General features: G+C 40.3%; 1 protein-coding gene across 3 annotated transcripts in view; it reads left to right on the top strand.

Annotated features, from left to right (window-relative positions):
• The window catches only part of SORT1 (sortilin 1), a 68,231-nt gene that overhangs the window by 12,618 nt on the left and 32,646 nt on the right, over positions 1–22,967 (top strand). For all 3 annotated transcript variants that reach the window (XM_086717750.1, XM_086717749.1, XM_086717751.1), the window contains exons 2-5: positions 10,609–10,668; positions 12,103–12,176; positions 21,327–21,429; positions 21,956–22,120. In XM_086717750.1, coding sequence (XP_086573876.1) covers positions 10,609–10,668; positions 12,103–12,176; positions 21,327–21,429; positions 21,956–22,120 — 402 coding nt within the window. The remainder of the gene's footprint in view (positions 1–10,608; positions 10,669–12,102; positions 12,177–21,326; positions 21,430–21,955; positions 22,121–22,967) is intronic.

The raw sequence follows: 22,967 nt of genomic DNA, 5'->3' as shown, positions 1-22,967 counted from the left end.
TCAAATGCATAGATTTCTACTGCACAGACCCTGGCACCAGAAATCTCCCTTGCTTCCTTCCAGTGAGCATTCGGCTCTTTGGGGCTTCTGTGTAACGCAGGTTGCTGTTGCCCACCCCCACCCCCCCCTTTGCAACACTAGAGTGTTATGGAGCAGGCAGCTGAATTTGTTTGTTTGTTTGTTTGTTTGTTTGTTTAAACAAAGAGCAGTGGAAAAGCAAACTGAGCGGTTAAATTATTGATGAGTCATAGAATCTTAAAGATCTAGAAATGTCACTCCAGCCCCCTTGCCTTGGTGGTGAAGTTAGGTTGTGTCGCTCACGCTCCACACAGCTTTCAGCAGAGCTGGAAATAAAATTCAGGTTGAATATTATCCCATTGCTCTCCTGTGTATCATCCTGCCTTGCAGAAGACTCTGAATAATTGAGTAGGTATGAAAACTTGTGTAATATTTGGTGTTTAGCTGTTTCATTTCTAAGAATAGTCTCCATGAGAACTGGAACATTTGTGATCTTATTTTTAGCTCATGTTTTATGATCCTTGCAGCGCCTTATTTAACAGAACTGAATTCTGTTAAGATTTTCTCCCTGCCTGCGAGAGCATCACCTAAGTTGTGTTCCAGACCTCTTTTGGACATCACTGTGTCCTTTCTGTCCCTGTGTTCCCTAGTTGGGGTTTGGAAGCCTGAATCTTAAATTCCCAGCTTTTATGGAATCACCAGGGCCTTGCCTTTTTATGTTATTTCATTTGATTCTTATTATTCCAGTGAGTGAAGGCGCATAATTCAGTTTTACTCTGGAGGAAATGGATGCCCAAGAGAGAAAATAATTTGTGCCTGTTTTTCCAACCAGCTAATAACTGTACTGGGCTTTTGCACCCACTTTTGTGGTTTTATTTTCACTATTACAGGCTGCCGTCTATAGATTAAAGGTCTAGCATGTTTCGCCTTCATTTTTAGACTTCTGTAGGAGGTGTGTTTTGGGGTATAAATGCTCCACAAGCACAGAATGTGTATTATTACTTCTGTTTCCCCAGTGCTCCAAATAGGGCATGGCCCATGGTAGACACACAGATGTATTTGTCACAAGAAGGAATCTGTGTGAACGATGCCATCATGGGATTCATTCCCTCATTTACTAGCCAGAGAGATGGTTCCTGATGGCAGGACAGTTGGGTCATCTGCAAGTGCCTTTTCATCTGGGTCTGGCCCTGTGAACCTGACCCACACTTGGTTGTCCAGTGTTGGTTCTTCCAGTATTTTACTTGTGATCAGGTGTGTAACTAAAGATGGGCAGAAGTTTCTCGTTACCAAGTGGTTGTTTTTTTGTTTTTGTTTTTTTTCCAAGCTACAGTGACTGTCAGGACTAACTTTAAGTTCTCCAAGCTATAGCAACAGTAATTAGGCTTCTGGTTTAATTAGATGTGAAGACAAAGTTCTCCCCCTGAAGAATGTTGTGGTTTGTGGCCTTTCTCTTTTTCCAGGTGGAACTAGCAGTTGGCCACAGGACCAGAGAAATGGACATTTGTGGTAATTCATGGTCTCTGAAATGTGTGGACCTCAGGCTTTAAAATGGTAGGCAATAAATGCATGGATAAATCTTACCACCAGCTGTCAAGGTGGATGTATTTCAGAGAAGGTGTTAGGAGTTGTCCCTTACTCTCTTAACATAATGAATCCCTGAAAACCAATTTGGTTATAAATGCCAGCCAGCAATTCCCTGCTGCCCAGAGCTTCCCTACTGGGGGCAGTAAACGGCTGTCAGTACCATCTGGGACACTAGAAATCACTGTTCAACAGGTGATGAACAGAAGACTGTGAGTATATCGGTGAATAATGATGTTAAGATGTGGTATTAGGGAATCTACCTCAAATCAAGACCACCCATGTTAGTGTGACAGGGGGTCCGGGGTTCTCTGACCTGTCCTGTAACCTTCTGTTACACCCCATTAGCCAGTATTAATAGAAGAATAAACTGATATGTTCTATGTGTACTTTTTATACCACCCTTTTATATGTTCTTTCTTCAAAATAAAAATAACTTCTATAGTTTTATGTTTAAAAGTGATTCCTGATAGTTGGAGGTGGGGTGGGGAGTAATTCAGTCAATCCAGAAAAACTATAAAGAAGTATCACCATAAATTCTACCACTTAGAGACAGTTGCTGTTAAATTTTGAAGGACCTCCTTTCAGATGTCTGTTATCCATTAATACACACACAGGATTTTATACACTATTCCATAACTTGCTTTGTACTCAACACATTAGGAATATTGTACCTTGCAATGTCAGTGACTACCTGAAACATTTTCAGCAGCACCTGGTATGTTGTTTTATTGCACACCATAGCTTATTTAACAAAGCTTTAATCCCTCATCTAGAATATACAGATATAGTGATAGTTTATGGGATTGTTGTATGGATTAAATGATAATGTGTGAAGATGCTTTGCAATAGAGATGGCCTGTAGGAAGTGCTCAGTAGTTGTTAGCTGTGGTAAACACCCAGGTACAAACACATCTTTTGTTAGGATGTGTAATTACCCCCTATGATAAATTCCTAAGATTGGGTTTGTTGGGTCACAGGGTATGGGCATGAGTTCTGATTCACATCACCAAGCATCACTTCAGAAAAGTGGTAGCAGTTGATATGCTCCCATGGACAGTGTACACAGGTGCCTGGTCTCCGTGCCCTCACTGGATAAGTTCTGTTGAGCTTTTCTGGAAGGTGGAAACGCCATCACATTATTCTTCTTTGATTTCCTTTGGATTACTCGTGAAATTGAATAGCTTTTCATATGTTATGAGCTGTTTCCTTGTCCTTTGTGAATTGCTTGTTTGTGTCTTTTCCCTATTTTCTTTTGAGGCCTTTGTCTTTTTCTTATTGACTTGACAGCTCTTTTCTATAGTAACCCTTTGTCATGTTGCAAATAATTTTGACATGTTTCAAACTTGCTATGTGGTATTTTTGCCATTAAAATTTTTATATAAAGTCATGGGGCGCCTGGGTGGCGCAGTCGGTTAAGCGTCCGACTTCAGCCAGGTCACGATCTCACGGTCCGTGAGTTCGAGCCCCGCGTCGGGCTCTGGGCTGATGGCTCAGAGCCTGGAGCCTGTTTCCGATTCTGTGTCTCCCTCTCTCTCTGCCCCTCCCCCGTTCATGCTCTGTCTCTCTCTGTCCCAAAAATAAATAAACGTTGAGAAAAAAAAAAAAAAATTTTTATGTAAAGTCAAAGTAATCCCTATATTATGTTACGGGTTCCATTTTTTGCATCATTTTTTGTAATGGTCTTCTCGTTCTGAGATTAAAAATAGTCACTCATCTTTCTAGGAGTTTGATTATTTGACTTTTTGTATTTAAATCTTGGCTGTATGTGGAATTTATTTGGGAGTGGGGTTAAGAAGGGTTTTGGGGATCCAGCTTATTTTTTCCAAATAGCTAGTTTTTCCAGCACTTGTACCACTAACTTGAAATGCTAGCTTCATCATACACTAAAAGAAACCTTGTCCAGTCTTGGACTTTGTTTTGTTCCATTGATCTGTCTTGTTCCTGTGCCAGTAATTGTGTTAGGAGATTAATAAGTCTGTCTCTAAAAGTAGCAAATTTCACGCTTACCTGCTCCTGATAGAATCAGACTGACATTTTACATAGCCAGTCTTAAATTGCTTCGTTTCTGAGCTTCCTTCTGTAGGGTATGATTAAGTAATCTGAATTACTGTATTTACTCTGTGGTCCCACTGGATACTGGTTTTTGGATTGCTCATCACATAGATAGCATTTTTACATGGTTTCCCTTAATTTTGACCTGCTTCTAGATTGTACACTTGGCTGAGTGCCTAGCAATATGAAGTGGCCAGATCATGTTCTCTTTGTGCTAAATAATCTACCTCTTAGGCATACTACTTTGGAGCAACACAGCTATTGTTTTCCAGAAATAAAACATGCTTCAATTCTCCCCACCTTCTCCGTTTCAATTGTCAGGCATACAGCTAACACGTAACATCGTTTTTGCAACAGTGCTTGAGGTAGACATTCCCTCTACCTTCTGTTGGCTGGACTTCTTGACTCCTACATGTTTTCATATGTTCAGTATTTTAATATTGTGGGCTATTCATTGGTAATACTGTTCTGAAGGTTTGGGGTTTTCTCCTCTTAAAGGGATTATTCTGCCTTTCACTTCTTTGTAGCCACAAAGCTTTGTCCTCGGCTCATATTTCTTTTATTCATCTTAACTTTGCTTTGATTTGAACAATTGAGCCATAACTTATGGGTTGATTAAGTTCAGCTGTATATACCATTGGAAACCTTGCCTATTTGAGCACGTAACCTTGTGGCCTCGTCTCTGTTTTCTTTGGGTATTTCAAGCAGAAGTACTTTTCTTCTCACATTTCCTTTTCTGTATTTTTATTCCTTCTATTCTTACCATAACTTGTCTATCCTGATCTTAAAATTTTTATTTATTTTAACAAGCACTTACAGCATCTACTGCACACTCAGTACTTTACTATAGATGGTATTAATATGCTATTTGTGTTATCCTTTGAAATTTTTCAGAATGCTTACACGTATCTTTGTGTGTGTTCTACCGCACAACAACATTCCCGCGCCGTCTTGCTGTTGCTTGTATCTGCTCCCACCTCTGTAAGCCCTGCTTAAATCTCAGTATGCAGACCATTGTTTCTTTGTACTCAAATGTTTGGATTTCTCTTCTGTGTAGTCTACCCCTGGCCAGTGTCTCCAAACACTTTGATGTGTTCAGGGCATCTTTACCAGTTTGGGCCATATGGAGTTGATGGTAACTATAAAGGGAAAGAGGAGTGAGGTCCCTATTGTAGGTGTGAGCACCCAGGAACATATGCTAGTGGCCACAGTGCTCTGGCTGGCAGAGGTGTAGGGAGAAACCCTGTTTAGCCATTATTTACTGAAATGTTGGTAATCATGGTAGAAGGAAGATTACGCACAGGTCAATAATGTTGGTAGCAAGAGTTTGTGAATAGACTTTTATGAGATATTTGTGGAGCACTTAATACATATAAGACCTTGTGATATACCTGATGGGTAATACCAGATCACAGTGCCTGCCATCTAAGAATTCCTAGCGTAATTTGAGAGGCAACCAGATATGTAAATAGTTATAGTACCAGCAACATCTAGAAGTGCTGTGAGAATAATATCTAGGAAGAGATCATGTAAACTGCGATAATTAGGAACCAGAATGGTTGGTTTTACATGGAAAGGTGGGATTTTGCACTGGCGTAGTCCTTCTCTTGTGGCTGTCAAGAAGGAACACCCACCATACAGTACTGAGGGGCAGTGAACAATTTCAGAAGAGAAGAACCTTCCTTTTCTAAAACCTGCATTTAAAAAATATTTTCAGGGGCGCCTGGGTGGCGCAGTCGGTTAAGCGGCCGATTTCAGCCAGGTCACGATCTCGCGGTCCGTGAGTTCGAGCCCCGCATCGGGCTCTGGGCTGATGGCTCAGAGCCTGGAGCCTGTTTCCGATTCTGTGTCTCCCTCTCTCTCTGCCCCTCCCCCGTTCATGCTCTGTCTCTCTCTGTCCAAAAAATAAATAAACGTTGAAAAAAAAAAATATTTTCAGTGGGTATAGAATTCCATCTTTACAGTTTTCCCCTAGTTCTTTAAAGATGCTGATCCACTGGCTTGCATTGTGTCTAAGGGGAAGTCTACTGATTCTTTGTTCTTCTGTATGTAATGTCATTTCTTCTTCTGAGTGCTTTTAAAATTCTTATCACTGGTTTTAAACATTCTGAATAGGATGTGCTTTGGTGTAGTTTTCATTGTGCTCCTTCAGCTTGGGATTTGTGAGCTTCTTAGCTCTCTGGGTTGATACTTTTCATTAAATCTGGGAAACTCGGGGCTCTTTATTTCTTCAGGGTATTTTTCTATTCCCACCCCCCACATCTTCCAGACACTCCTATTACATATATATTAGGTTACTTGAAGTTCTGTAGCTCAGTGGTGCTCTGTTCATTTTTCCGGTCATTTTGGCTGTGTCTCACTTGGATGGTTTCCATGGGTAGGGCTTCGAGTCTGTTCGTGTCCTCTTCTGCAGCGCCTCCTCTCCTTGAGATGCCATCCAGTGTAATTTTCATCCCAGACGCTGTAGTTCCCATCTCTACAAGTCCAATTTCAGTCTGTTTTGTATCTTCTGTGCCTTTATTTAGCATGCTCAATCTACTCTCTCACTTCTTGAACCTGCGGAGTATAATTACAGCTCTTTTAATGTCCTTGTCTATTCTATTATCTGTGTGATTTCTGGGTCAGCTTGATTGATTTTTCTCATTATGGGTCCTGTTTTCTTGCTCCTTTGCACGCCTGGTTTTTTTGATTGAATGTTGGATATTGTGAATTTTATTTTCTTCAGTGCTAGATATTTTTATATTCCTATAAATATCTTGAACTTTGGTCTGGCACATAGTTAGGTTCCTTGGAAACGGATTGGTCCTTTTTTGTTCTTGTTTTTTTTGTTTTGTTTTGGTAAGCTTTTAAGGCAAGACCAGAACAGCATTTAGACAAGGGTTAATTTTTCTTCATTGGTAAAGTAGAGTTTTTCCAAGTATTCTCTCTAATTCCTTGTGAAATATGAGGTTTTCTCCTTTGGTTGTTGGGAGCAGGAATTATTTCTGCTCCTGGGTGAGGGCCACATGTGGTCTCCTTCAGTCCTTTCAGGTGGATCTTTCCCTGGTCTCAGGTAGCTTCCTCACACGCATGCACTGATGAGGACTCAGCTGAAGGCTTGGCAGGGTGGTTGGGAAGCCTCCATCTGTAGATCTCCAGAGTTTTCTTTCTGTCCAGCTCTTGCCTCTCTAGCACTCTACTACTGAACTCCAGCCTCTGTGGCCTCCCCAGACTATCAGCTCATCCCTTCAGACCTCTGGGCTCTGCCTGAGTTTCCCTTCCCTGCACTATGGTCTGGAAATTCTTTCCATGCAGTAAGCCAGGGAGGCCTTTATTTGTTTCCCATCTCTCTGGGATCATTGCCTTGAGATCCAGTGTCTTGAAAACTATTGTTTTACATATTCTGTGGGGGTTTTTTTTGGCGGGGGGGGGGGGTTGTTTCAGGTGGGAAGGCAAATCTGGACCTTGTGACTTCACCTTGGCCAGAGGCAGAAATCCTCTCAGAACATAACTTTACATTTCGTACTCCTTCCCATCATAGAGAAATTAAGTGTGTCTGGCCTTTTCACTTCATCATCTGCCTTTTCAGAGCTTTACGAGTAGTTCTTTTTTTTTTTTTTTTATGTTTTTTATTTATTTTTGTGAGAGAGAGAGAGAGCGCGCCAGCAGGGGAGGGGCCAAGAGAGAGGGAGACACAGAATCTGAAGACAGGCTCCAGGCTCTGAGCTGTCAGCACAGAGCCCGATGCGGGACTTGAACTCACAAACTGTGAGATCATGACCTGAACTGAAGTCAGACGCTTAACTGACTGAGCCACCCAGACGTCCCCACAAATAGTTCTTAAAGAAAATGAATTGGATGTTTTGAGTGCCATCCATATGCTATGTAGTATATTAGTTCCTAAAATGAAGGTTTTGTCCCTGCACGACATGGGCTTCAGGTCTAGTGAGGGAGGCAGACAAGGTTCTTGTTGCTGTAATTAAAAGTAACACATATTTTGAAACATTTTAAGATGCCACTGCAACATAGGGTGACATATACATTGTACCAAGTGTGATAAATGATTAACCATATGAACTGATGGCCTTTTGCCAACACTTGTGAATTCTGTCTCCTAACCATGACCAGGTTGCCCACCCTTTCCTGGCCATCCATAATTCTTCTCTCTTTGCAGGAGTAGGATTGTATCTGTGCTCTTGGTCCCCCAACGCTCCTGGATCTGTCTTCTTTCCATATGACCTTTTCTTTCCACCTGAGGTTTGATCTGTTGTTAGATCTGATTTCATTTTTGTCTTTGACTTTCACTAGAATGAGAATGTTAAAGACTGGAACCTGGTCCTCATACAGGATGAGAAATAATTCCTGTTCCCCCCAAAAAAGTTAGTTGCTTCTGCCATGGATGGATGGGTGTTTTTCAATGAGTGTATGTGTTTTCAAAAGTAAAATGTAATTGGTTATTGGGAAGGGAAGAGAGGGAAGGTTAAGGGTAGCAGAAGACCACAATTATAGTTAATAAACCTGGCCTGTATTTCCAGAGGAACTCTTTGGATGATAAATGAGGTCAGCCATCCTTTGAGTTGTTCAGGTGAAGCTGGGAGTTGCTAGTGATAGCTAATAATCCTCCTTCTTCTGTGACTGGGCAACAGGAACATGTGAGTAATGCATTGACTAGGTCAGGTGTGTAGAGCTTTGTCTGAAAAGTGAGAGTTGTAGATCATGATTGGCTCAAGACTAACTATACTGTGGCCTGATCAAGATAGCCAGGACTCCAGTGGTGGAATTTTTCGTATATCCTAGTCAGTTGTGGGGGCCAGAGCCTTCCTTGGAAAGATAGCCTATGTTTAGATGACTGTGAGGCCATGTCGTCTTTCTGGTGCCTGTGGTAGCTCTGGATATTCCTGTTCCTCAAGGAGCTCATTGATGTAATTTCAGACACTATATTCTCACTCAAGAGAACATGCTGTCTTGCTCTGTGTGCAGTATCTTACAAGACACATTCTGTGTCAGTTTTTAAGCTTCTGGTTCCAGATGTCTCTAGCAGCCCTATGTTTTCTCAGATGCTTGGCCAGCTTACATGTATGAATGGCCTTTCTGTTCTGCAGAGGCTGTGAGAAGCTCTGCCTGAGCATGTGAGAGTTAACCAGCATTTAGTCAGGCCCTCTGTGAGGCACTGATTGTACAAGAGCTTCTGCTGACTTCAAAGATACTTACAGTCCAGAGGGGAAATAGCATAGGTGAATTCAGAAGCCCTTTCAGGAGAACCACGAAAGAAAATTAGAAGATAAGCAAAACAGTTAGTGTTTTGAGTCCTGTCTCTTCAGACCTCTCTGTTGGGGTAGCGGCTTGAGTGACCAAGCGGCTGGCCTCCCACCATTTATAGACATGTTCTATTTTGAGACTGAGTTGGTGGTTTGGGAAGGACGTATAATCATTTTCAACAAATGCTTATTGAGTGTGTAAAGTATCGTGGTAGGCATAAGGAATACCAACAAGTATAAAGTTATCGCCTCTGCTTCTAAGGAACTGCTCATACTCAGAAAGGCAGGGCATGCTTAAGATGAAAAAACTTAATAAGATATATGTCTTTGTAAGAGGAAAGCATGTAATTGTCACCATTTAGTAGAACTAAATACTAGACTAATTAACTGCTCGGAGAGTGGGGCTTGAGGTGGTGGGGCATGTGGCAGAGGGAGAGGAAGTATCTTCACTTTTTACTATACATCTGCCCTGTGAACAACATGGGTTTGAACTGCATGGATCCACTTACACGTGATTTTTTCTGATGAGTACAGTACTGTATATGTATTTTTCTCTTCCTTATGATTGCCTTTATAGTGTTTTATTTTCTCTAGCTTATTTTATTATAAGAATATAGCATATAATACATATACAAAATATGTGTGCATCTACTGTTTATGATATTGGTGAGGCTTCCAGTCAACAGTAGCCTATTAGTAGTTATGTTTTGGGGGAGTTAAAAGTAATATGCAGATTTTTGACTGTACCAGGGGGTCAGCACCCCTGACCATCCCCCACCCCCCCGCATTGTTCAAGGATTAACTGTATATATTTGTGTATGGTTGGAAATTTTTACCAAGTGCCATTGTTGCCTTTTTGGAATTCTTTCTTTTTCAGTTAAAAAATGATAGAAACTAGTAGATTATACAAATAATGTTAGCCTTGAATATCTCTGCACGATAGGGTTACAAATGGTTTATATTTTCCTTATCATACCTCCCTACTATTGCCTACATTTTCTATAACGGATATGTATTATTTTATAAAGAAAGTATTTGAAAACCAAAACCCTAAAGCATCTATGATGATGATTATAACTATAGTCCAACATGCTTACCATATCTTGGAATTAACACACCAGCTTTCCCTTTTCTTTCTCCTCACTCTTACCACGACAGTTAAGATTGTTCTTCTATCATAATCATCATCATCACTAAATAAAGGTGAAGTAGGGCATTGGCTCTTTGATTCTGTCCCTTGTCATTTTGGGTCAGTGAGTTAACCTAGGAGCCGAAGGAATCCAGCTATTAACTGCTCAGCTGTACTGTGAAGGCTGCCTTGAAAAATGTAAATTATGCTGATTGGGTTACAATTATATCTGTCAATGTGGGCTGTGATCTCTTGTTTTAAAGCATCCTAAGAATACTTTCTGTATCTTTATATTTAGTCCTGTTGGAGAAAGCAATTAGATTATTCCATCTCCCCATCTGGTGCAGTAAGAAAACTCATCTGCTTGGCTTACTTTGTATGAGAGAGAATTAAAATGTCCAAGTTGTTTGTAATTTGGGTTAAGTAGTTCAGTCCTGTCTCTTCCAAATTTTGTTCTGGGAATCCGTATCCCCTTATAATTATGAACTGAATTACTTTGAAAGTAATAGTGTTCTGAATTATTTAAGGAAGTCAAAGATCAAAAGACAGATGTCATTTCTAAATGAATTTTCTTTTTCCTTGTAGCATGTGTTTGATGATCTCAGTGTCTCAGTATCCTTGTCCTGGGTTGGAGATGGCACTGGGGTAAGTAGTATTTTGAGTCTGTTAATTCAGCGTAGCAAGAAGATGTTGATTTTAGGAGTTTAAGCAATGAATGTTGTTACTTCCTGAAATAGTCTCCAACTTCAGTTGCAGAAAATGCATGTTTGCGGTACCGACTTTCAGGACAATGATTGGTTTGGTTTTGCTTTAGAACTGGAAGCATCGTGTGACCGCCTTCTTCCATAATAGGAAGATAGACACCATTTTAGTCTCTGGTGGCTGCTTGGCATCAAGATGAGCAAGAAGAAGAAAGAGAAAGGAGAGTGCCATGTGCTGAGACGGGAGCCTCACAATACTTGGGAAAACCCCTGTGTAGAAGCGGAAAACTGCACATTGCACATCTTGGCATTTTTCCTCCAAACTGTATTGTTCCTGTGTCCTTTCCCACAGTTAGTGTTGAAGGACTGTGGCGCCCATGGGCTCATGGTTGCTCAGCTCCCTCTGTTGTCCCTTCCCCACCACAGAGAAGCCGCTGCCAGGATCAGGGGCGTGAAAGGAGAGTTCTTTAGCCCCTTATCCCTGCTAGTATAGACAGTCTCCCAGTAGGAGGGTGTGCTGAGGGTGGCCTCAGGTCTTGAATCTAGGCTTGATGTTACCTGGCTCTGTGCCCTGCTGTCTGAACAAGGTCAGGGACCACAGCTCATACCCTCTGGGATTCTGGTAATGTATGTATCGTAGCATTTAGGCATGTGATGGCTATATCAGGAACCAAAAGAAATAATTTTGATGTTAAAAAGCAAGCTACAAATTACTTACTTTAATTAATTTTAAAACTTCTGGTAGACTGTCTCTTTAATCATGTCTTAGTTTCTTCTAAAATTTGGGTTGTATGCCAATTTCCATGATTTATCCATTTATCTAAGAGAGTTGGCATCTCCAGGATTTCTTGTTACATGGCTACCTGAGACTCCTTAGCCTGTTGTGCTAATCTGTCAGAATCTTTTCTCCATGCATATTTTTGTCTAGAAAAATAGTTATTTAAAAAAATTCATGGAGAAATAACAGCAAGGAGAAGAAGGAAAGGACAGATGTATATGACACCGTGACTTCTATTAGAGCGCCTGTACTATTCTAGGCTCTGTAAGCAGGAAGAGAGAGGATCTTTACCTGAGAATATCTTACAATAATAGAGATACAAAGTGGTTAAACCCTTCCTTTATTATAATGTGTAGTTGATTACTTTTGCCTCACTGTTACAAGTGTATGTGATGGGACCATTTCAACAAAATGAGTTGAGATCTTGAATCATTGTGAGCCCTAGTAACTTGGTATGTCTTGGTTTTCTGATATTAACAGTACAGGCTACTACAGACCAGGGCTGTTGGCAGCCTCTTAGATGTTGATTTAATCCCATCACATGCAGACATGTAATTAGACTATCTTTCTTATTGACTGCATGCTTTTGTCTCTTCCCAGATCATTCTAGTCTTGACTACCTTCCATGTACCACTGGTAATTATGACTTTTGGACAGTCCAAGCTATATCGAAGGTGAGATGTATAACGTGGCTGGGGCATTGGCTGAGTAGCATATCTACTTTTATAGACTTGATGGAGTCTCAAAGCTGATTTAAAGGATCTTCTAGGCATCTTAAATTTTCACCAGACTGTCACACTCAGCACACTGAGTGCCTACTTAACAACCTGAAGAAATATGAAAAGGGATCTAGTTCCAAGGAGATTAGGCTGACATAATTGAGTGGCAAAACAATAAAGGAAGATGAAGGAAGAGTCCATAGGGATGTGTCTGTTTATTTAAATGGGTATTTATCTGTGGGAACGTAGCATCGACTTTAGCCACCTTTCTATTTATTATGATTTTTTATATCCCTGCAATAGCACAAAATGGTTTTTATGTCCCTGAAATGGTTTTTTATAGTCCTCACTATACCTCCTAAGTGAATGTGATTTATCTTACAATAAAATGGATACTGGGGCACCTGGGTGGCTCAGTTGGTTAAGTATCCAACTCTTGATTTCGGCTCGGGTCATGATCTCACGATTCATGGGATCGAGCCCTGCATCGGGTACTGCACTCAATAGCATGGAGCCTGCTTGGGATTCTTCCTCTCTCTTTCTCTCAAAGTAAATAACCAAGCATTTAGAAAAATGGGTACCTATTTTAAGCCCTAAACAGATTGTTTCCAGATCAGGAGGAGGTCCTCAGGTCAGACCTAACCCACGTGCCTAATAGTGTTCACATTGGTAATGATGGTGGCTGGCAGTGTGTGTTCAGGAGTCATAACCTATACTGTGACATTCACAAGGTTTTAGAGTTGTCTTTTCAAAGATACAGGTTGGTTAAATAGTAGGTTCTTTCCCTTAATTATGAGATTCAAGACCAGCCAACTCTCAGAAATTGCTGATTGTCTTCTCAGTCATTTGTGCCTATCCCATTTTTCCCCAAGGGACCTAAAGAATATGGCATCCCAGCAGATGACATAAAAACTACCTGTAGGGCTCCCGGGAGCATTGTACTCTCTCAGTGTTCTTTATCTGACTGTTGGCATTCACTTCAACGTGGAGTGAACCCATGTTGAAGCTCTGAGATGGATCAACCTACCCTCCCCTCCCTAGTAGGCATGATCACTGACTGCTGCTACTAAGCCTGGAGCCAGTGCTCTCTGCCCTTCCACACAGTGATGTTGGCTTAAAAATTTGCTAAGAAGGAATTGCCATCTGGAATTGTTGTAAGCTCCATAAAGGCAAGGTTCTTGACTAACTCCCGGTTCTCCAACAACCAGCCAAACAGCTGACTCATAGCAGGCAAGCAGTACATACTAATTGAATGAATGCATGTCTTGGCTTCTCTATAATTTTTAGGCTGATATTATTTTTTATTTGATAAAGATTGACAACACATTGTAGAATCCCAGTGCTAGAAAGGGCTATAATTTATAGGTGATTTTGTTTATTCATTTAGAACAGCGGTTGAAACATTTCAGACAGACGAAAAGTATCCTGTTTGGGAAAGGAAAAACTACATTTAAAAAATTTGTAACTCTTTCTAGTGTTTAAAAAAACTTGCTGTCATAAAATCTTTCCATATAATACAGTTTTTCTTACCAATTTACATTTCATTATAAAAGGAATACAACCGTATTATAAGACATTTGGAAATTTTAAAAGAAAAAAGTTCACCGTAAGGTATAATCTTAACTTATTTGCAGTTTATTATCTTGATTTTCCCCTTTAATATTATTCGTATGGCCACGTAGTCTTGGGAAGCAGCATGGTGCAGGGTAAAGTTGCCAGATTCTGTTGGCAAATAGGCCTGGGATTGAATCTCAGCACTATCATTTATTTGCAAGCAGAATGAACAAGTCATTTAGTCTCCCTAAATGTTTTGTCATCTGTAAAAGAAAGATGATAACAATGGTCATCATAGACCATTACCATTACTAATGGTAACTGTTGCAAGTTATGCTTTGCAGTGGCTGGCGTGGAGTAAGAACTTGGTGGGGTCAGCTGCTGCCGTGCCAACAGCCAGGGATGGCTCGTAGCCAGCCTGTTCTGGCACTGCTGTACCAGTTGTTAAAATGAATTTGAAAGCCTCCTGTGCCAGTTGGTAAAAAGTGATTGCCTGCCCCCAGATGCTTCTATGGCTTCTACAAATGCACACATCCCCTTGCCGCTGCCAATATGCAAGTCTTACTAACACCTCGTGTCACAGCCTGTACCCATTCTGATTGGTGAATGTTCATACCACGATACTTTTCATATCCCCTCTGCTGGTAACTCATCATTTTTGTTAGATTGACAGAATTTACTTAATCACTATCCTCTTGGAAACTCAGGTTGTAGCTAATTTTTTCAGGATTACTAATGCTGCTGTGATACATATCACACATGTATGTGTCATAGAAGATGCTGATTTCCAGTTCATTTTTTAGTAGCAAATCCTCTCCTATTGATTCCAAAGAGCCATGTTGTGAAGGCTGTTTACTAAACTCTTCCTCCTCCAGGTTGAACTACCTTCTATCCCTATTGTCTGCATCACTTATTTGCTTGCCTTCTGAATTCACTTTTTATTCTCTATGTTGCTCTTTAATCGTGTGGCTAGAACTGTTCCTGACAGGTTCATGAGTCATACCCAGGGGGAGTAAAATGTATTTTCATGACTCTTTTTTCCCATCCTTTTGCTTTTCAATTTTGTGTTTACTTTAAGGCAGCCAAAACCAAAACAGAAACAGTATCGCTAAATGTCACTGTTAAAATACCTACTACTATCTGACTCAGCCCTTTTCATCCTATACTTGTCTAGTCTTGTGAGAAACCCCTAACATACATTTTACCAGAGGGCAGTGCTATTTGTTTCTGATAGTCTCATGTTACTAAGGTTCTTTTGCTTCATGTTGCACAGCAGGGTTTTTGTTTGGTTGTTTTTTGTTTTTGCCAAGGTCATTTTGAATATTAATTATTTCCTCCCTGCTGTGAAGTGAGACCTTTTCCAGAGTTTAGGTGGAAACTTTAAATATGCCTCGTTGCTTCTCCCCCTGGGCTGGCCTGGCTGCTGTGAAGTGACTCATGTTGTTGAACGTGCCAGCCAAGAGGCACGTGTTGCTTTGGAGGGGAGGGGGCAGTTCGATTAAGATGAGTCCTGAATAGGGGGAGGTTGCCCAACTGAAAAATAAAATAAAAGCCTTTTCAATGCACTCTGAGACTCTTCTGTTTTTTACAGCTCCCATGATTATATTACTTACTGGATTATCTTTCCGTACCAAATCTTATGTGGTCAAAGGTTCATTTGGGGTTCAAAGAAAAGGCACTTTCCTCACATGCCAGCTGCTCTGAGTAGTAGGGCCCAGAGGCTCACAGGATTAGAAAGAAGCTTTGTTACCTACGCTGAGTTAGAGGGAAGTATACGTTGGTCTTTAGGTTATAAAAAAGAATTGTGGGTGGCTCAGTCAGTTAAGCTTCCAACCTGGGCTCAGGCCACAATCTCACGGTTTATGAGTTTGAGCCCCGCATCGGGCTCCATGCTGACAGCTCAGAGCCTGGAGCCTGCTTCAGATTCTGTCTCCCTCTCTCTCTGCCCTTCCCCCTCTGGTGCTCGTGCGCGTGCTCGCTTTCTCTCTGTCTCTCTCTCTCTCTCTCTCTCTCTCAAAAATAAATGAACGTTTAAAAAAATAAAAAAGAATTATGGGAAGATTTGGGAAATAAATAAAAGCCCTAGGCATTAATGATTAGGTAAAATTGAATAATAGTATCTTCAATTAAAAGAGTTATATTTGACTAGTTTAAATTTTGATTCTCTGTTAAGGAATAATTTATATAATAGGTTGTAAAGTTCATTTGCCTTTTTCAAATGTGAAGTTAAAAAGGAAATAAACTAGATCTGTGGTAAACATAATTTGGTTTTTGGCAACTGAAAGATATTTTGCACCCTTTTGTTTTATGGCCTCTTGAGGCTAACTTTTCGTTGTAAGATCAACTTAGTGAGACACATGTAAGCATTATTGTGCATCAAAGTTCTGTACCTAATTACCGCAAAACTGCTGCTATTTTATTTCCTATTGAGAGTTGTTCAACTTTTGGAAATTAGTAAGGGCATCTTAAGAAATTTCAAATTAAAGTTTATTCCATAGTCAGTATAAATTTTTGAGGATGTTACTTGAAAGGTAAACTTAAAGGTATACAACAGATATTAAAGTATAGTAAGCTGGCTTCTCTAAGACATCTTGTATGACATTCTTTTAAATGATATGCTTGGTTCAGTTTTCACTGCAGTAGATTATTAACAATGACTGCATGTGCTACAAGGGTAGCATAAAGTCCATTTTAAAACATATTTTACTGTTCTTTTTCCTTAAAGAAAAAGTTTATTAAAATGTATGATGATGGCATTTTTACTAAAACTTCACTTTTACAAACTTAAGGCATATAAAAATCATGAAACTAGGTGGTTTTCATCACGTAGGAAATATTCCCATGAAAATACCTATTGCATTGCCTTGTCAACCAAAGCAAAATAAGGACACTGGGTACATTCTCATGTTCCTTGTGATGAAAAGTTCTGGGACTTGGGGCACCTCGGTGCCTCAGTTGGTTAAGCATCTGATTCTTAAACTCGGCTTGGGTCATGATCTCACCATTGGTGGGATTGAGCCCCATGTCCGGCTCTGCTCTGACAGCATGGAGCCTGCTTGGGATTCTCTCTCTCCATCTCTATCTGCCCCTCTTCTGCTCGTGCTCTCTGTCAAAGTAAATAAATGAACATTTAAAAAAAAAAGTTCTGGGATCTTATCCACAATATCTTACCCTTTTTATTTTCCCACTTATATTTTCAAAATTTCTACAGAAAACCTGTATCCTTTTTTGCATAAGGATTAAAAAAAGAATTAAAAGACATTAGACAATTAGCATTAGACAATCGGGGTTAAATAAAAGTCTTTTTTTCAGCCTAATGTAAATTCACATTCTGCCCATTTTACTGGCTGGTCTATGATTTGAGGTCTGTAATTATGTAGCCACATTTTAATATGCTACATTCTCCCTATTGGTCTTTTAACTGGAAATCTCAGTACAGCTGATTTTCATTTTTCTACAAAGTCTCCTTGAACGCTGAATTAGTGAATACTGAACCATTGCTCCTAGGGGAAAGAAAGAAAGGTTTAGGCTCCTGCAAACCTCTGGTCACAACATTCATTTTTGTCAGTTGGTCGGTACGTAACCTTGTTTTGTGTGTGCTTCTGTTGAAAGATACCTTACTTATTTAATATATCTTGATTCATTAACGTTGAGCTCACAACCACATCCTGCCCGAAAGATGCTTATCTAACTCCTTTATTTTCTCCATGAGGCACATCAAAGCCTTCTTGCATGCAGGAACACTAGGTAGCCCTTCAACACTGTGCTAAGGGGCTATTTTAAACAGCAGAATAACCAACAAAAAATGCAAAAATGCAGAAGGCGTGGTGCTAAATAGACTGTGAAGAAGACCCTTATTTGCAGTATTAGAGCTGGAACAAGAAGGCAGAGCAGCTCCCCATTGGACCTCAGCTGGGAATGGGCACGCTGGTTTACTCAGATGTTTGTCACTCTGTGCATGCCTGCAAATGACTGCCAGAGTGCCATGAGTATTGATTTTAGGGTTACAAATACATTTGAGTGAGTAGTCACATTTGCACATACGGAGTCCGTGAGCAATCAGGATCTAGTGTGTAAGCTTTCCTGATTAGTGAAAACGACAAAAGTGTAGTTATTTTTTTTTTAAGTTTATTGTCATCTTTGTTGCTTTTATGTTGCAATTTATAGCAACTTAATCATGGCAGAAATGAACTAAAGAAACAGAAAAATGGTTAGGCCTGAAAGCCAAGCAGACAAGGATATCTATGCTTGTTTGATTGTTGAGAAAATTAAAATGTAAGATTATCTGAGATATTGTAGAACTCTTATACTGTTCCATTTCATTAAATGTCTGCAGTTCAAATGCCTGGTATTACAAGTTCCAATGTATTGTAAATGAAAAGTGTTCAAAAACAAGGATGTAATTTTTGGCTGTTGACATTGGGGTTGAGTGTCAATATATGAGTCTTCTGGAAAAACCCTCTTTTGAGTCCTTCATCTTGCTAGGAATTTGCATGCTTTTACTAGAAGTTCCATGTGAGGATTACTTTTTTTTTTTTCATTTATTTTAATGTCTAGAGTTTTCTTGTTCTTTGGGGTTATTAGATTATATTCCAATAATATTTTTATTTTAACAGTTTCTTGAGCTGTAAACACGTGCATATTGTTAAGCATATGTTTACAGCACAGATACATGCATAAGTGATCATTTCTTTTTGGCAACAAGAAATTGGTTATTTTTTGTTCAAAAGACTTGTTCCTAAAGCAGGTGATTTCACAGGGTTTTGTTAACTTATCATTTGACTGCTGTTTATAATGCTATTCATTGGGGCGCCTGGGTGGCGCAGTCGGTTAAGCGTCCGACTTCAGCCAGGTCACGATCTCGCGGTCCGTGAGTTCGAGCCCCGCGTCAGGCTCTGGGCTGATGGCTCAGAGCCTGGAGCCTGTTTCCGATTCTGTGTCTCCCTCTCTCTCTGCCCCTCGCCCGTTCATGCTCTGTCTCTCTCTGTCCCAAAAATAAATAAACGTTGAAAAAAAAATTTATAATGCTATTCATTATCCTATGGAATTTGAAAATGGATTTATTTTTCAAAATGTTTCATTGTTTTCCTTTTCATGATACATGTTGTGTGTGGATAAATGTGCTGATAGAAAATAAAATTACTTTAAAATAAAGTTTTGGGGCACCTGGGTGGCTCAGTTGGTTAAAGCGTCCAACTCTTGATTTTGGCTCAGGCCGTGATCTCGTGGTCCGTTGTGATATCGAGCTCCGCCTCGGGATCCACTCTGGGCATGGAGCCTGCTTGGGATTCTCCCTCTCCCTCTCTCTCTGCCCCTCCCCACTTACATGCACACTGTCTCTCAAGAAAAAAAATAAAATAATAAAATAAAGTGTTATATTAAAATGTATTCCTTGGCCTTATGTGGTCTTAGCAGAACCCTACCTAAATCCTAGCAGGTTGATACTAGTCCATTGTACTCCAGTTGTGTTTTAAGTGGCTAAGGTCGTGTCACAGATGATTTTTTGTTTTGTGCATTGTTGCTTTCTCTTTCTGAAGGGCAGGGATATGTTTTGTTGTGCCAAGTTCTTAAAAAGCAAGCAGACTTGCCAACAGGTTTGTGGAGGTTCCCTGGGGATGTCATGAAGGAGGGGAGATTTGTAAGCTGGTGATAAGCAAGCAACTACAAACTCCTTTAGATGGTTGTCTGAGCGATTGATGATATGTACATTGTAGAGCTATGAATTGTTCGTGCATATCCCTTGACCTGCTGTCTGGAAGATAAGAATACTTTCTGTACTCCAAAGCCAAGGAAAGGGTAATAAAGGAATTGGTTGGGCACTGCCTAATCCCCAGTTTGTTTAGGAATCTTCTGTGTGTGTGTGTTAAGAAATGGGAAGAGTTATTCAGACAACCTAAAGTCACATGTAATTTGCTTTGCATACCTATGCAAACACTCACAAATACTGCCTTCCTGTCTGCTCTCAACTTCCTCTGAGCCCATCTTTACTGCCAGGCCACAAGCCCTGGCAAGGTAGCGGAAGACTGCAAGTTGTAAGAGAAAAACTCACAAGTAATTAAAAGTTGGTCTAGTATGGGGCTGAGAGTTGAGAGAATTGCTTGTAGTTTTACAAGAATTGTAAAGAATTCTCAGTTAACTAGAATTGCCCCTAGTTAACTCATAGACTTTTGACAGTTGCCTCCCATTGAACCTCCTTATCTGTGAGGGTAGTCGGACAAAATGTCCCCAGTCCCTTGTATCTCTCATGTTCTGTGGTTCTGTAATTATTTGTTGAGGCTGCTACCAAAATTGTGCCATCTGTTAAGTCATCTATTCTGTTGGTGAAGACCACTGCATGTTGCACTTATCACCGGGCAGTTGACTTGCAAAACATGGTGGTCTTCACTGATGAACATTTAGATTCAGTGAATGTGCAGATTTCACATTCTATGTCATGTTTTATCAGAACTGCACACAGTATTAAACCCGTCAGAGGTAGAGAGCTACTAATTTTTTTGCTTTTAATTTTCAAAATTGAAACACGAAATTGAATACCTCTCAAAGACATTGTTGGAATGAACCTTGGGGGAAAGCTTTGACAACCCAAGAGATGAGATTAAGTGCGTTTGTTTTCCCTAGCTGTGTTTTGTGTGCTGCGTGCACTAGAGGCCGGTACCTGGGACGGCAGCCTCTGGAAGTGGAGGACTTTAAGACTCCTGCTGCTGAGTTTACAGCTTTATCATGTGTACTGTGCATTAACAGATTAGTTAGGAGGCCTTTGGCTACATTTGACAGACATCTCAACCCAAACCAGCTTAAATAATAAGGGAATTAATGGCGCATAACTAATACAGAAGTTATTCAGTCCAATGTCACAGACTCTGGAATTCCTGAATCCCCTCAGCAGTTCTCTCCATGTATGTTGGCTTATTTTTCAAGCTACACTCTCGTTGTGTCAGAATGCCTGTAGAAATTTTTTGCTCTGTGTTCACATATTACAGTGTTGGGTTTCTCAAATTTTGCATTACTGACATTTGGGACCAGATAATTTTTTCTCATTGTGAAGCTGTCCTGTGCATTGTAGGATGTTCAGCAGAATCCTTGGCCTCTACCTACTAGATGCCAGTAGCATCTCACCCCTGAGTTGTTGATAATCATAAATGTCTCAAGATGTTACCAAACGTTTGCAGCTAGGGATGGGGGTGGGGGGCAAAAATACACTGATTGAGAACCACTGATCTAAAAGGAGACATCGTTTTGTCAGGTGGCTATCTTAAGTGTAAAGAAATGTGTTTCCTAAAAGACTCCAAATTCCCCTCTTTGGTCTTATTGGCTCATCCTGGGACACTCCCCATTTCTGATCCCATCACTGGTAAGGGAATGCGATTTCCTTCAGACTAATCAGGCCCACCACCAGAGCTAGAGATGGAATCAGCCCCCTTGAGGCTGTTCAGGGGAGGATGAGCGTCTCAGCCAAGCCAGTGGGAAGGGGGAACAGAAGGCAGGCAGGAGCCCAGCAGTGTCCTCATTGACCATCGCATTCTAAATGTGTCTTGTTTTTCTTCCTCTCAGTGAGGACTATGGAAAGAACTTTAAGGATATTACAAATCTCATCAATAACACCTTCATTCGGACTGAGTTTGGCATGGCTATTGGTCCTGAGAATTCTGGAAAGGTGAGACTCATTCAGATACATACAAAGTTGTGCTTGGTACCACACGCAGGCTGTCAGATAATCGTGGAATGATCCGGTTGTACACAGCAGTATATTTAGTTTGCTGTTAGTGTATTTTTAAAATTAAACATAATTTAGTGCTGTTCATAAAAGAACGGAATTCGCACACAGGACTTTTTTTTTTTTTTTGGTCCCTATTCCAAGATCCAGCCAAACTCTTTGTAATTATGTAGTGGTTGTTGGCATCCCAATGTATAATCCATGAGACAACATTTTAGTCTTTGGGCAACTAGCTAATCCCAAACTGAGCAGGCTACGTTCATAGTTGTGACACGCTAGCTCAGTGTAGGATAACATTTGTTACAAGACTAATAGTTGAGGAGTGCAGTGCACAAACTAATATTACTGTTTTTATGACTCTTCTTACTTTTGAAAATTTTCTTAACACCTGGTGGAAATGGTGTAAGAACTTCCTGTGCTTTCATAGTATTATATTCTGTATCTGAACTTTTTTCTTGCTGATCAGGTGATTTTAACAGCAGAGGTGTCTGGAGGAAGTCATGGAGGAAGAATCTTTCGATCATCAGATTTTGCAAAGAACTTTGTTCAGACCAATCTCCCTTTTCACCCTCTGACTCAGATGATGTATAGCCCTCAGAATTCTGATTACCTGTTAGCCCTCAGCACTGAAGTAAGTATAATTGAGGAACTTGTCTTGCTTTTTTGCATTTTTATAGGCTCAAAATATACTGTTTTAAAAGGGTGCTCTAGGATATGCTCTTTATTTTTTTTATTTTTATTTTTTCCAATTATGTCCTTTTGAAATTTTTTTTTCTTTTTCTCAATATATGAAATTTATTGTCAAATTGGTTTCCATACGACACCCAGTGCTCATCCCAAAAGGTGCCCTCCTCAATACCCATCACCCACCCTGCCCTCCCTCCCACCCCCTATCAACCCTCAGTTTGTTCTCAGTTTTTAAGAGTCTCTTATGCTTTGGCTCTCTCCCACTCTAACCTCTTTTTTGTTTTTTTTTTTTTTCCCCCTTCCCCTCCCCCATGGGTTTCTGTTAAGTTTCTCAGGATCCACATAAGAGTGAAACCATATGGTATCTGTCTTTCTCTGTATGGCTTATTTCACTTAGCATCACACTCTCCAGTTCCATCCACGTTGCTACAAAGGGCCATATTTCATTCTTCCTCATTGCCACGTAATACTCCATTGTGTATATAAACCACAATTTCTTTATCCATTCATCAGTTGATGGACATTTAGGCTCTTTCCATAATTTGGCTATTGTTGAGAGTGCTGTATAAACATTGGGGTACAGGTGCCCCTATGCATCAGTACCCCTGTATCCCTTGGGTAAATTCCTAGCAGTGCTACTGCTGGGTCATAGGGTAGGTCTATTTTTAATTTTTTGAGGAACCTCCACACTGTTTTCCAGAGTGGCTGCACCAATTTCCATTCCCACCAACAGTGCAAGAGGGTAGGATATGCTCTTTATATTGGACTGCTTTCTAGTGACTTCTTAAGAC

The sequence above is a fragment of the Puma concolor genome, chromosome C1 (genome assembly GCF_028749965.1).
Source record: "Puma concolor isolate L17-30 chromosome C1, mPumCon1.1.hap2, whole genome shotgun sequence".
Lineage (NCBI taxonomy): Eukaryota > Metazoa > Chordata > Mammalia > Carnivora > Felidae > Puma > Puma concolor.
Note: the sequence above shows the minus strand (reverse complement) of the source record. Positions and strands in the feature narration are given on the sequence as shown.